The sequence below is a fragment of the Pseudoliparis swirei genome, chromosome 7 (assembly GCF_029220125.1).
Source record: "Pseudoliparis swirei isolate HS2019 ecotype Mariana Trench chromosome 7, NWPU_hadal_v1, whole genome shotgun sequence".
NCBI classification, from domain to species: domain Eukaryota; kingdom Metazoa; phylum Chordata; class Actinopteri; order Perciformes; family Liparidae; genus Pseudoliparis; species Pseudoliparis swirei.
The window spans coordinates 9,012,514-9,025,949 of NC_079394.1; the positions used below are offsets into that span (position 1 = coordinate 9,012,514).

The 13,436-nt window shown below is 41.4% G+C and overlaps 1 protein-coding gene across 1 annotated transcript in view; it reads left to right on the top strand.

Annotated features, from left to right (window-relative positions):
• Nucleotides 1-414: 414 nt before the first annotated feature.
• galnt9 (polypeptide N-acetylgalactosaminyltransferase 9) overlaps nt 415-13,436 on the top strand; it is a 76,030-nt gene continuing 63,008 nt past the window's right edge. The window contains exons 1-2 of the mRNA XM_056419179.1: nt 415-1,019; nt 10,885-11,065. Coding sequence (XP_056275154.1) covers nt 779-1,019; nt 10,885-11,065 — 422 coding nt within the window. The 5' untranslated portion in view covers nt 415-778. The remainder of the gene's footprint in view (nt 1,020-10,884; nt 11,066-13,436) is intronic.

The following is a 13,436-nucleotide window of genomic DNA, read 5'->3' on the forward strand; positions in this document are numbered from 1 at the left end:
AGAGCCCGGCTGCATCTGCTCTCCACTCACCCTGCCCTGCACACCCGCGACCAGGGAGACAACAATGAACTGACAGAGCAAAAACACAGAGCGGAGACCGAGAGAGAGAGAGAGAGAGGCGGGAGGGGGAGAGGGAGGGAGAGAGAGAGAGAGAGAGGGAAACACCGCCTTGTTTTTGAAGCATGCACATATTCTCTGGACATAAGCACCAGAGCGGGACGGATCGAGTGACCACAGCGCCTGGAAAGGGAGATGCCCTGATAGCGGGAGGATGCTTCTATGCGAGCGGCTACTGGAGCGCATCCCCCGTGAGACGGGCGAGCCACAGTGGGGCTAAGCAACTGGCGACTTATCACGTTGTGGGGAGAAAGATGTTTCGCAACTGCCGCGGGCTGTTCGGGATGAACGCTTTCCTCGGCGTCATGTTCTAGCTTGTGACATGTAGTTCAAGCAGCAGCAGCAGAGCGCGTGCAGCTGTTTTCCTCCGCTCGTGAAACCCGTAAACACATCGCTCGACCGCTGGAGCCGGAGCGCGCGCCGGCAGCGGCCACCTTCCCCACCTTGAGAAGTGCGCGCAGCCTCGTGAGCTGTCCGTGGTGCTGAACGGCACCGGCACGCTGCGCGGGTCTCCACGAGTTGACCTTCTCTCCTCGAGCGGATATAGCATCCTCCTCCTCGTCCTCCTCCAGCAACAACAACACAGTAAGGTGGCACCACAGGCCACCGCGCATGGACAGCTGCCGGGCTTGACTGAGTCAGCCAGACTATTTTCTCTTTCATGGCTGTGGCACGCAAAATCAAAACTTTGCTGACCGTCAACATTTTAGTGTTTGTAGGTATTATCCTGTTCTCGGTCTACTGCAGGATCCAGGACCGATCCGAGGAGCTCATCCAGATAGGGCGTGTGTCTGACCAGAGGCTGCGAGCCAGGAATGGCAAAGTTTCCAACTTGGTGGACAGGCAGTCTATTCTCCAGCGGCTGGAGAGACTGGAGGATGTGGTCTACAATCAGTTAAACGGTAGGAATATACAACATGTGCGATTCAATCATCATCATAATGAAGCAAATATTGACCACTGCAAGCCAATCACTTCATGCATTGTGTCTATAAATAGGCAGACCACGTGTAATGTAGAGCACTTTCGTCTGGTTTGATTGGTGCCAAATTGTCCTTCAGAGTACATAAGGTGCCAAGGCTGCATGCACTGGGGTGAGTTTTCCGTAGACTGTCCTGAAGCATGACTCATGCATATTTTTATGTCAGCCTGTAGCCTCATTCATTTGATGAAACAGTGAAAATCCTTTGGAGTTTACACATAACACCCTGTTAGCGTGTTGGTGATAAAGCACTGACCCTGCTTGTTAAAGGCTAGTGAATGGCGTTCTACTTAATAGTATATGTGCTTATAGTGTGTTGAGAGACTTTTTACTAGGCTGTTATTTTAATGGCCTATCAGATTGCAAAACCCCTAAGCCATCATCGACTTGTTGTAAACTTCACATAAAGTTCTGTTGACGTCTGTAGTTCTGTACGTCAGCACCAGCTCATTTCACTGGATGAACCGAAACATCAGATTTAACAAGCTGTCTGAGTTTTGAAGGAGAGTGTAAGATAATAGCTCTATAACGGAGTGACAGACCTGGATTTCATTGCATGGCCATTAGTCTAAGGGGCAGGTTTGGTGCCTCAGCTGAACAGCAACATGTAACATATGGTTACATATGACTTTCTTATGTCTTATGGTTGTATTCCCTTGTGGGAAATCCACACAATCACAACTGATGTTCGTGGCATTATTCATACATGCTTGAAAAGGCTGACCTGGATACAGTACATATATTATATTATATATAATATTGGATATTCCAAATCTATAATTCATTGTATAAATATAGAGACTTTAGTGTTACATAGATTTAATGAAGCAAACAAACTTTTACTTCATCAAAATGTTTTATAAAATCACATCAAGTAGCATGCATTAAATAATATTCAATCAATTAATGTATAAACATACATTTTTGACATATATGGGCGGTTGTTTAAATGAACTCAACATGACATTATGTATATCAAAGCAACATAACATATCTATATTGTTTTTACTAATTTGCCAATTAATATAAATTAATTGATTACTCATTTGTATTCACATGCCTTGTTTTGCCCAACCAACAGTCCCAAACCAGAAATTATATTATTTACTACAATTATGGCAGGAGAAGCGGCAAATCATTACATTTTGGAGCGGAACTAACTAGCCAAAATGTGTATTTTTTTAATCAAAAATAACTTTTTTCAGCTGCATGGAAAACATTTTTCCAACAGCTTCTTTACCAACAGCTACTATTTTCTCATAGATTATTTTCTACGGATTTAAAGAGCCAATAACTTTGTATTTTTTTAAATTGAAAAATCTTTTCCTTTAATTTATTGTAATTCTTGGACTGCACAGCGCTCACTCACAGGATGTTGAGTCTAAGTGGGATCATGAATAACATTTTATTACACTCCTCTGATGACATACTTCAATGTCAGGAGTGTTCTCTGGGAATGCTGCAAAAATGCTGATTCAGTTTCCAACACAAACAGGTCCGTATGCATGTGCAGATGGTTGATCGCTTTCAGTGGCAATTTAAACCTCCAAACTATTCACTTGACGGTGATGAGGGCCGTGTTTTGAACTTACAATAAAAACCGAAACGTCATGTCCCAAAGACAAATATGTAGAAATCTGCATGTTTCTCCTTCTCAGCATTGTGTTACTGATTGATTTCTAATTCATCAGTAAAGTCAATTTATATTCACTAGCTTACTGTTCTCCTGGGACATTGTGACTTTAACATGTGTGTGAAGGCGACCATAGCTCAAGTTGAAGGGAGGGCTGTGAGGGATGGGCACTGTGTAGAAGGATGCAGGTTCTGCTTGTGTTGTTGTATTTCATGCAGGTCACCAGTAGAGGTCACATATATCTAAATACCCCTTTATCTACAATACAGCCCTGTGAAAGCGGTAAAAGCCCTGCATTTAAACATATATGGAGAAGAAATAGAAAATATGTGGAGAAAGTAAGCGTTTTCCTAACTGCTTGTAATGTTGGAATGATCCAGAAAAAAGTGTCCTGACAGTCCATTTGACAGTTTGCTCAACAGTCAGTAGTTAAGGAGGTTTCACAGCATTTCACAGCCCCAAAACAGTGTCATAGTAGACCGCTTCTGCATGATCTTGTTAAAATTCCAAAGCATCCGCCGCTATTTGACGGTCACTCTGTCACTTTGATTTATGCTCGGCATCTGGCCATCCAGCCAGCAGTCATCGCCTCTCAAAAAATCCAATGCATCCTCTCAGTCGCTTAGCTTTATGTAGAGACGAGGCAACCCCACGTTGCTTCACTGTAGGACAGAAACACTCTGGGGCTGCAGGACTGAAGGAAAAAAAGATTTATCGAGGCTACAAACTAAAGTTATATGTCCTCCCGGCTGAAACTGCATATGCATTATTTCAATTTATCTCACGCCAATGTTGAGTGGGTGGATTTTAAATCTTAAATTTGTTGGTAAAGTGTAATTGGTATTTGACTTTTTTTCCCGCTGAGTCTTGGCACAAGCACATCCACTTCCTCTGAGGCTTGATAAACACAATCCAAGTCTGAAACAGTTGCAGTAACGTCATTTTTCCTTGACAGCGGCCATGTGTGGAGTGCTCACAGGCTGGAAACATCCTCTGTCACAATCCCTCCATGCTTTGTCTTGAGCTCTTTAATGGCATGCTTAATCATATCCTCATATCCCAGGTCACTGACCCTTTCTCTAAATCGTGCACAGACCACAAATTGTATTCTGTGGCTGTTGGGAATAACTATGGTGAGGGGAGGACTCAGCGCGCCAATAACTATTACCATGTCCAGCAGCGATATGAAGTAATTGCCCATTCCCTCTGTTGTTTATTGTCTACCAATGGCATGCCACAGGAGCTACAGCAATGTCCAATTAGATTTGAAGGACATCAACAAGTCGCAAAATCCCTTTTTTATAGTAGTCTGATGGCTGGTCAGATGGACTACTAACAAGAAAACTACGGTCAAGCTTTATCAGCAGCTCATTCTGTGCAGAGATGAGGAACATGAGGTTTATCAGAAACACCGCTTTGCTGTGGTCGCCATCATCTTGGGGTAATCAGATGAGGGGCTTTTAAGCTTGTTAACAAGCTTAAGAAGCAGCGCTTTGACCTTAAGTACTGCATTAAAACCAACAAATACCTCCTCGTCGCTACTTACCGGTGAGGCTCTCTGGCCTAAATGAACGCTGCAAATACAATTAGCTGCAATTATTTGATAACAGATGGAAATGGATTTATTTTAGGGTTTGACGTTTCAGGATTTTTGAAGGTCAGTATTAATATGAACGTTTTAAGCTGTAAAAATCCAACATAATGATTTGATATTCAAGTAGTGTGAAGAAAACATGTTTATAAAAACAAATCCACGATTTGATAAACCCTTCTTTCTCTCCGTTACTGTTGCTATGTCTTTCAAGCCTTCTATTTACCCTTGGTACATCAAGCAGTGTACAATTATTATGGTGGCAGATTTAGCACTTGCAGTAATTTCTGAAACAACAGGCCGTTGATTTCAGACAGAGGTTGATAAAAGCAGGCTTCTTTTTGGCGACCCTCGATTTGGCTGGTCGAAACGACAACTGTTGGTACAGAATTTGTACTCCATGAGTCGATTGAAAACATGTCTTATGCTGACTCTTAATGTGACGTGTTGACTGGGGTACAGCGAACGGTCATTCTCAAGACTTGGACATGCATATATAGTCTGGTAAGAAAACATCTAATGAATTAGAAAAACACAAATTCCATAATGTACTTCTCATTGCTTGTGCTCGGCTGTTGTCCCTCAGCTCACGGCCCCACTGACGCTGTTGTCATCAGCCATGCATGTCACTCCCGGCCTTCTCCCAGTGCGTAGGTGCTGATGGGATGGCAGCCTCACAGGCCCAGCTGCAGTACCAGATATGCTTCTTATCTGTAAAGCCCAATTCTGACAAAGACGCTAACGCTGTGTATATGCTATGCCTGCTGGAGCAAAGACTGGATGAGAAATGAGCAAAAGTCCCCCTCTCGCTCTCTTCCACGCAGACACAAGCGGGACGCTCTGACCGCATCTCAGCGATGCACATCGCGCTGCGCCTATTCGTTGCGGCGCGGTGTGAAATGGAGGCGGTTGCAGGGAAGCGCGGTGAAGCTTGATGAATTTAAATATATTCCAATAACGATATGTAGATGAGACTCTGGTCGACAAAACAGTTTCAGAGTCGAATAAGAATCAATTCTGCTCAGCCTTGAGGAATCATGGTAATGAATTCAGCAGCTAACCTGACAATCAGCAGTCAGCCGCAGACAATAATGGCAATCTCAGATGGAGCGAGCGTTCATCTTATTTACACTGTTGGCCTGGAGTCATGCAGTGATTACTTTACCAACATTTAATGAAGACATTTGATGAAGGAGGGACACAGAGATCATCACGCCAGGCTGGATAATTTAGGATGTAAATGGGTTTCCATTGCCTTTCTGAATTTTGATCGTTTATTCATCTTCTTTTGAGAACTTTCACAAAATGAAACAAAAGTCTTGGCCACAACCAGAACTAAGAATGTAACCTAAAATACGGACGCATTATTGAGAGTTGAATAGATAACACACACTGAACAGATGCAAATGGCATTAGAATGCATGTAGTCATATTACTTGGCATAATTAGCCATAATTGTGCGTACAAATCACAACAAAACGGTGCTTCTTATAGGTGGATCTTACCTCATTGCCATCGGTTGGAGACTTGACCAACTGACGGTCCTTTGTGTAGCTAGCATGACTTTACATGGTGCACATTAGACAGAAATGTAAATAAATACAGGCAATACATTTAAAGCTCAGCTATTTGCTAAAATTAGTCCATAACAATATTTTTTGACCACTTTTGTTCTGTGTTGAAGGCGAATGCTTGACTGACTGTTGTTTCAGTGATATCTCCACCTCTTGATGCAATATTTGAGCCTGGCTGGGCAGCGTCCAGAATAATGATGAGCAAATGCTGAGCCCCTTTTATCTGGAGCTTATTAGTTTTTTCCTAAATTTACATTTACATTACATTGTCTTCTTTTCAATTTGCATGCACATTGATTCTTTTTTAACACGGCAATACGGCACATTTAGTTAAAATAGCATGTTTTATAGCACCGTTTCATTCGATTAATTGAGGTGCATATTTTAAACATGACGATGTTTTGTGAATGAAGAGTTTAAACGGACGAAGAAAACAAAAGCAGATGATTCCCAACAACCGAATGTAAATATTGTGTGTGAAATGAACAGATACAGCTAGCAGCTCTATATTTGTTGGGCGTGCACTGTCATGCCAGCTCTCATCAGGATTGCTGTACATTTTACAAAAGGATAACAATCCATTATTTAGAGAGGAATTAGGGGTCGAGTGCTACCAATTTCCAAATCAGAGTTGTTATCTTCCTGACATGCCTGCTGCTGTTCTGAGTGGCAGTGCTACAGTGGAATTAATTCTTCTCTTCTCTCAGCTCTCAATATTTCATAGATTTGTTTTGGCCTTTGAAGGCTTTAAGCCTCTCTTGATCGAGTTATTTTCCTCTTCTTGAAGAAATCCCGCAATTCCCCACCCGCCCCTCATCATCAATATTTAGAATCCAGCTGCATCACTTTGTCCTCACATAAATCCACCCTTGCTCTTAAATCATTCATTAAAAATGGGGTCATCTTTGAATTTGAGTCTCTGTCTTCTAAAGGCCAACCCAGACACATTCTTAAGGTTGCTCTATGATTCATAGCTTTTATGGGTTTCACATATCATGTCAGGGGGATTTGGACAAATGGATTGTGAGGAACAAGCACCGCGACAGATGTACACTCAGATAATGAGATTCAAATTGGTGCCTGACAATGCGAGGAACCACATCCTGCTCTGGATACAAGAAGCAGATGTTGTAACTGCCTCCTCGTGGGATGATGAAAGTGCGGAGTTCCTCTCGTCGAGAGAAGTGAATGAAAGAATACTTCAGAGATAAAACACATGATAATTATTTGTACGTGATCAACTCTATAGTCATTGTGTATTTGCATCTGCAGCTGTGTTTGCTACAGGACTACAGTGACTACTTTAGTCATTGTCCTTTTCTGATATGACGGCCCACTTGCTGGATGCTCTCATACAAAGTGCCTCTCAGGATCATGTGTGCATTTTTAACTCATGCAGTCGCCTTGGGAATAGAGCTTTTAATCCACAGTGTTATGCTCTGCCCACAGAAATACACGGTCCAATTTGTCCTTCAAAGACATGTTTTAAAAGCTTCTGTTTTTGTTTGGAAGCAACCCATTTTTGGAAATAAATGTTGCTTTTTCAAAATAGCATAATTGTATGGATATTCAATTTATCTCTCTGCTTTCTTCCAAACATATCTCTCAACAAGAAAAGATCAAATGGATGGAACATAAAAGGTCAATCAGAGCCAGGCAGAGTCATTAAACTACTTCAAATAAACCACCAGCCCTTACCAAAGCTTGTAAAACAGAAGCTTGTTGTTCAAAAGTTTGCAGTGAAACTAAACAACATGACTTTGCTATAGTGCTGTTTTAACGTTACAAATACAAACTTTCCATCGTGAGAGTGATTATTATGTTGAAGTTTTACAGAGAGGGGATCAGATTGTCAGGCCTCTCATCTCATAATGGAATTTCCTTCAAACAGGGAGAGGAAGTGGAAGGCAGGGGGATGTAAATTGATGCAGGGATCCAAAAACAAAGCTGGCAGCCATTGTCCTGCTTCCAAGACTCATGCGTAGACAGAGAGCCCCTCCAGACTCCAGTCTCCAGCTCTGGAGGGTATCCGTGTTATTGTGTGGCACGGGCCACGGTGCCAGATGGCTCGTTGGTGACGTAAACCCCACCCATACTTGTCAAAATGCCAACACATTTGATGGTGCAGGACATGATAAATCCCTCCTGCGGGAGAAGCCAGTTTGCAACCATTCAGCTCCAATTACAAATCTTCAGCAGCACCCGAGGATTTGAAGCCATCCAAATATGGTGATTGCTCCGCAGTTCCTGGAGGGATGAAGCGGAGAGCTGAGCTCTTCATTGGTATGCACTGTTTACTCACTGTCTGTGTGTCCATCTGTTAGTGTGGAGAACAGACGCAGCTCACATTTTCGGTGGGGGCCACACTGGAAGCTTGGCTCACATAACATTATCCTGCAGTTTCATGGACTTTTTATTTTTCAGACGATAGTCGAGCCTTTCAAGAAGATGTAGAACCAAAAAGTCATTTGTAAGAAACAACAATCAGTAAATATACACATTGAGAAATAAGGGAGGAGTATATTGCATTATTGTATTAGTCCAAGGGGAGGGTCCAAACCAAATAATAATAAGAAGAGGGTTGTTCTTTAGAAGAAGGTTCATGCCTTCTCTCCTCTGTATAGTCCCTGAATCAGTGAACTGGCTCTTTATCCATCACCCAAGTCTTCATTTTGAAACTGTACCACATTTGTCTCCCTCTCTGTTTGAAAATGTCACTGCCCCGGTACCAACGCGACATTCTGTTAAATCACAGTCATGAGTCATTTTAATGAGAGCAGAGGGGTATTTTAAGTCTGACACATTAAATCCAGGGCTGAATTTAGTTTTGTGGGACCAAAGAAGCCTAACATGAGAGGGCTAGCCAAGAACAGGCCCAAATTCACCATTAAAGCACACACACACACACACACACACACCATGCAAGCTGGCCTTTCTTTGGGGATTCTTTGTGGGATGAAAGGACTTGCATGGCAAAAGTACTGTTTGGATTATGACCGGTCGTGGTGTTGCTCCACACTTGTTCTATGCTTTTAGGATCAACCATATGGAACCATTGGGGGCTCAATTAAAGTCTGGTGGCATTGTGTTGGACTAATGACCTCTGTAGAACTGGTTAAGTATAAATACATTTACAATTGATTGAATTTACAATTGATACGAGCCGTTTGAGATCTTTTCAATATTGTAAGTAATATCTTGACCACACCATTTCCCAATATGTCAATCAATACTATGAAAATAAGAAAACAGCAGGGTTTGTGAACGTATTTTTTATAGATCATCTCACTCCTAGTGCCTTTTCTCTGAGCGTTTAATAATGAGGTGGATGGGTTTATATGTTAGTTACTTGAAGGCCTGGTGCATCTCACACAGACGCTAAAGGAGGCCTTGTGTGTCAGTAATTCAAATAATTAATGTGGCGAAAAGCATATTTATTTTTGAAACAAGAATCCCCAACTAAATATACAGTTGGTCTAGTATAGCATTAAATATATTGAAACAAAAAAGACAGACAGTAAATACATGGGGGCAGCTGTGCAACAGGCACTACTCAGCTACATGCATTAAATAGTGTACCACTTTTTACACAATTAATAACAGAGGAAAGGATTACAGGGCCAACCACTATGAATATGTATAAACAATATAAATCTAATGCTCATATTAAAGTTAAGAAAGAGCCTGTCTAGTTTTTAAATGATATGAGGGCAGTGGGAAGTCCTCCTCAATCTGCTGTAGGCTCAGAATCTATATGCTTAATCATTCTCATTGCACAACATAACCAGTTCATCCAGCCGCATGATGAGCATGTTACTCAGACTATTATTACACTCAATATTGTGGGTGTGTTTGATTTTGATCACTTAGCGTTCTTTCCGGGTGGTGCACTAAATTTGTTATTCATTAAGGCTGCTTTTGTTTAAGCTATATGTCAAATAATTGGTCGACTGTGGGTCAGTGGTTAGCAGGTCCGTCTTTCAATCAGAGGATCGGCAGTTTAATCCCCGGGTAGCTCGAGTCAATGTGTCCTTGAGCAACATACTTAACCCTGAGTTGCTGCCCGTGGTTGTATCTACGGTGTATGATTGTAAGTCGCTTTGGATAGAAGCGTCAGCTAAATGTAATGTAATGATAACTCCATACATAACTGAATGTATTCACTCGAGTGAATGTATTGTATACCATCATACACTAGAAGTTACTAGTCATGACTCTGTCATGAATGCAACGTGAAATGTATTAAAGTGCAATACCTGGAGAAAAAAAACGTACTTAAGTCGTCGTAAAATTAACACATGTAAAAAACTAGAATGGGCACTCAGTAGAGCACATACCTTCGCATATCACAAGATTGGGCATTGAATTATGAAGATTTTGGCATTAGTTGCATGCCAATTGGATAAAAATTGACCGTGCTATGGTAAAAAGAAGATTTTGACCTATCCATGACCTTGACCTTGACCTTTGACCCGATCGATCCCAAAATCTAATCAAATGGTCCCCGGATAATAACCAATCATCGCACCAAATTTCATGCGATTCGGTTTAAAACTTTTTTTGTGATGCGAATAACACGCATACAAATAAATAAATACACGGCGATCAAAACATAACCTTCCACATTTTCAATGCGAAGGTAATACAAAATAAATAAGTTACAGGTACACAAACAACACTGTTGTTTCAGTAACACACAATTACTTCCTTACAGCTGCTCACTATGAATTCTCTCTAATCTCTATTGTAGATATTCCACACCTGTGTCTCTGAGCTTATGGTCTGCTCTGCTCAGCTGTGACATCTGTGTCCAGTGGGTGTTTCGCAGCGTTTCCATTGACTGATGTATAGCAGCTCTGAGACCATATCTGTCTCCCCACACTGCTAAATACATCTTAATCACCCTCAGCATAGTCTCTCTTCTCACTTCACATAGCCATGTACATGGGTATGAATGTCTCTCAGTTGTTTCATTTTTTCTTGGCAGGTTTGGCGAAGCCCATGGGGCTAGTTGAGGGACCCGGAGGCCTCGGCCAGGGGGGAGCCGCTGCCACTCTGGGAGAGGACAGTCATGACGCAGAGGGGAAATATGAAGAGTACGGCTACAACGCTCAGCTCAGTGATCGTATCTCCCTGGACAGGAGCATCCCCGACTACAGGCCCAAAAAGTATGTCCACCTTCTGTTGCTTCTAATTTTCGGTCATGTACTGTTCTCTTTCCCATCGTAGCGCTACAAGTGTTTCCCCTCCAGACAGGGTGGTGTAATGTTCGACAGACTTGTAACTGGGTGGTTTGCCTTTTTAATCCCTGCTGTGATGTACGCCAGGACCTTTTGCCAGGAAACTAACATTTTCATCAAGCGCTCAGTTTTTTTTCCTTCTCTTTTTCTTCATTTTGGTATTGATTTGTGTTTTGCTGAAATAAAAAAATAAAAAAGCAGTTATGCATCACACAGCTCATTACTAGCTGTGTTGATAGATGCTGGTGTTGAGGATTATTATAATGTACAATAATTTCATGCAATTTAAGACAAGGTGTAAAGTGCATGGCACACTCGTGCTATTTTTATGCGTTTATGCCTCTGCGTGCTGTAAATTAGACTTACTTTGTTTGTGAGTTTAATGTGTCCTCTATGAATGCCAGGGGCTGCCAGCTGGGTGGATCTCTTAGGACTTTAGCAGTATAGCATCAGCAACATCTGGACAGCTAAAGGTGACATTACATGTCTCTATATTTAGATTATTTATGTTTAAAACACCCTTTTAGGTGCCTAAATCTTGCAGTGACAGAACCCAATAGTTATATTGACTCTACAATGATTAAAGGAAGTCATTTTAAAGGATAATGAAAGCATACAAGGTGATAATGTTATCAAGTAAATTACTATCCCATTATCTAAATACTGTGCAATTCACAACGACTTCACAGATCTCATCCTAACAATCCAAACAATAGCAGACCCTTGCAGCCCTTGCACTGCTTTGTTCTGGCGTTACTATTGACAGATTGGTCTTAGAAACTTTGGGGTTACTGGCGATGCAAAACAGATGTAGAAAAGTTATGTTTTAACAAATCTTGTGAAAGTAGAGAGATTTAATGGCATTCAATACCAACATAGCTTTCTACTTCTAGTTTAATCTACAGTCTTGCATTTTTTTCTTCTTCATATTATTCAAGACTAACAACTAAAACACGACCCAGTGCTGATGAGACTTTATGAAATTTTAATTTAGATCAAAAAAGGCCTCTCATTGGTTTCTATATTAAAATTAAACATGCAAATGTCATCCGTGTGAATGCAATTCTGGTTTATGAAAATCTGCACCGGCCACTCCAGTTTTCTAATGGCACGTTGTTAATTTGCACCAACCCAAAATGGCATACATTAAAGAAGTATGAATTATTTGACTGGCGGTAAAAAAAACAATTCATACAATTACACTTCTGTTGCTTTACATATCTTTAATGTTGTTTGCAGGTGACGTCAGAATAGGCTGGAATGGTTTGTGACCCCAGCAGTGTTATGTAGAGCAGCCAGTGGGCTCCAACATCCCAGATGAAATGTGTGTATGTATGTTCACTTCACAGACACTGCTTCTCCTCATTAGGGAGAATCTCAGAGGATGGCTACGACCTGCAAGATGTTGGTCTGCTCGCAAGCTAATGTGCTTCCACAACTCCAGCGTTATCCTCCTGCCAACACTGGCTGTTGTTATGACTTATATAATGAAACATATTTCATGAAGAATATTTATTTTGAAACCGACTTTCTCTTTTTCCGACAAAGGCATCGAACTGTAGCTTTTTCAATATCTGTTACGTCTTCAGTCAGAGACATTTAGAACAGACATTGGTGACAGACACACACAGAAATATTGTGAAAATACACTAAGTGTAAAAGTTATGTTGAAGTAAATAACGAATGGCAACGCTGTCATTACATCTGAATCCCAATATTAAGGTCCTGCCTCAAAACCAAAGAGACGAAAGAAGAGTCAAATGAGTCAGGCTGATTAACAAACCGTACGGCATTTACTTCCTTTGCTGAGTTTTACTAAAAACAGTTATGTAAGGGGTTTCTTGACTTAACATCTTTTTACAAGACAAGCAAGCGAACAAGGAGCCTACAGTAATGACACCTACAGCTGTCTCCTGCTGTCAAAAAGCCATCCTTACTTCCTGTTTGATACTTTTCTTCTTCTTTGTGTGTCTTATTGCCTGACTTCACTAAATCCTTCTGTCAATGCAGTAGCGACAGTCAGATTAGACACAGAGTATCTTGAGGCCTCCGCCACGGGGAGTTACACAATAGAAAATGACTTGTGTCACCCCTAATCCCATGAAAGGACACGGGGAAAAGATGGTGACAGTTGAAGAGCTGTGTTTTAATGTTGCACTAAAAGGAATTGGGAATTAGTACAATTTTTTTTTACGACGGACACTTAGTGGACACCCAGAAAGCAGCCTAAACGGTCCTTTAAACCCGTGAACTACAGCTGTGATACAATACGTGCTGAAGCAGATGGATTGGTGTGTGT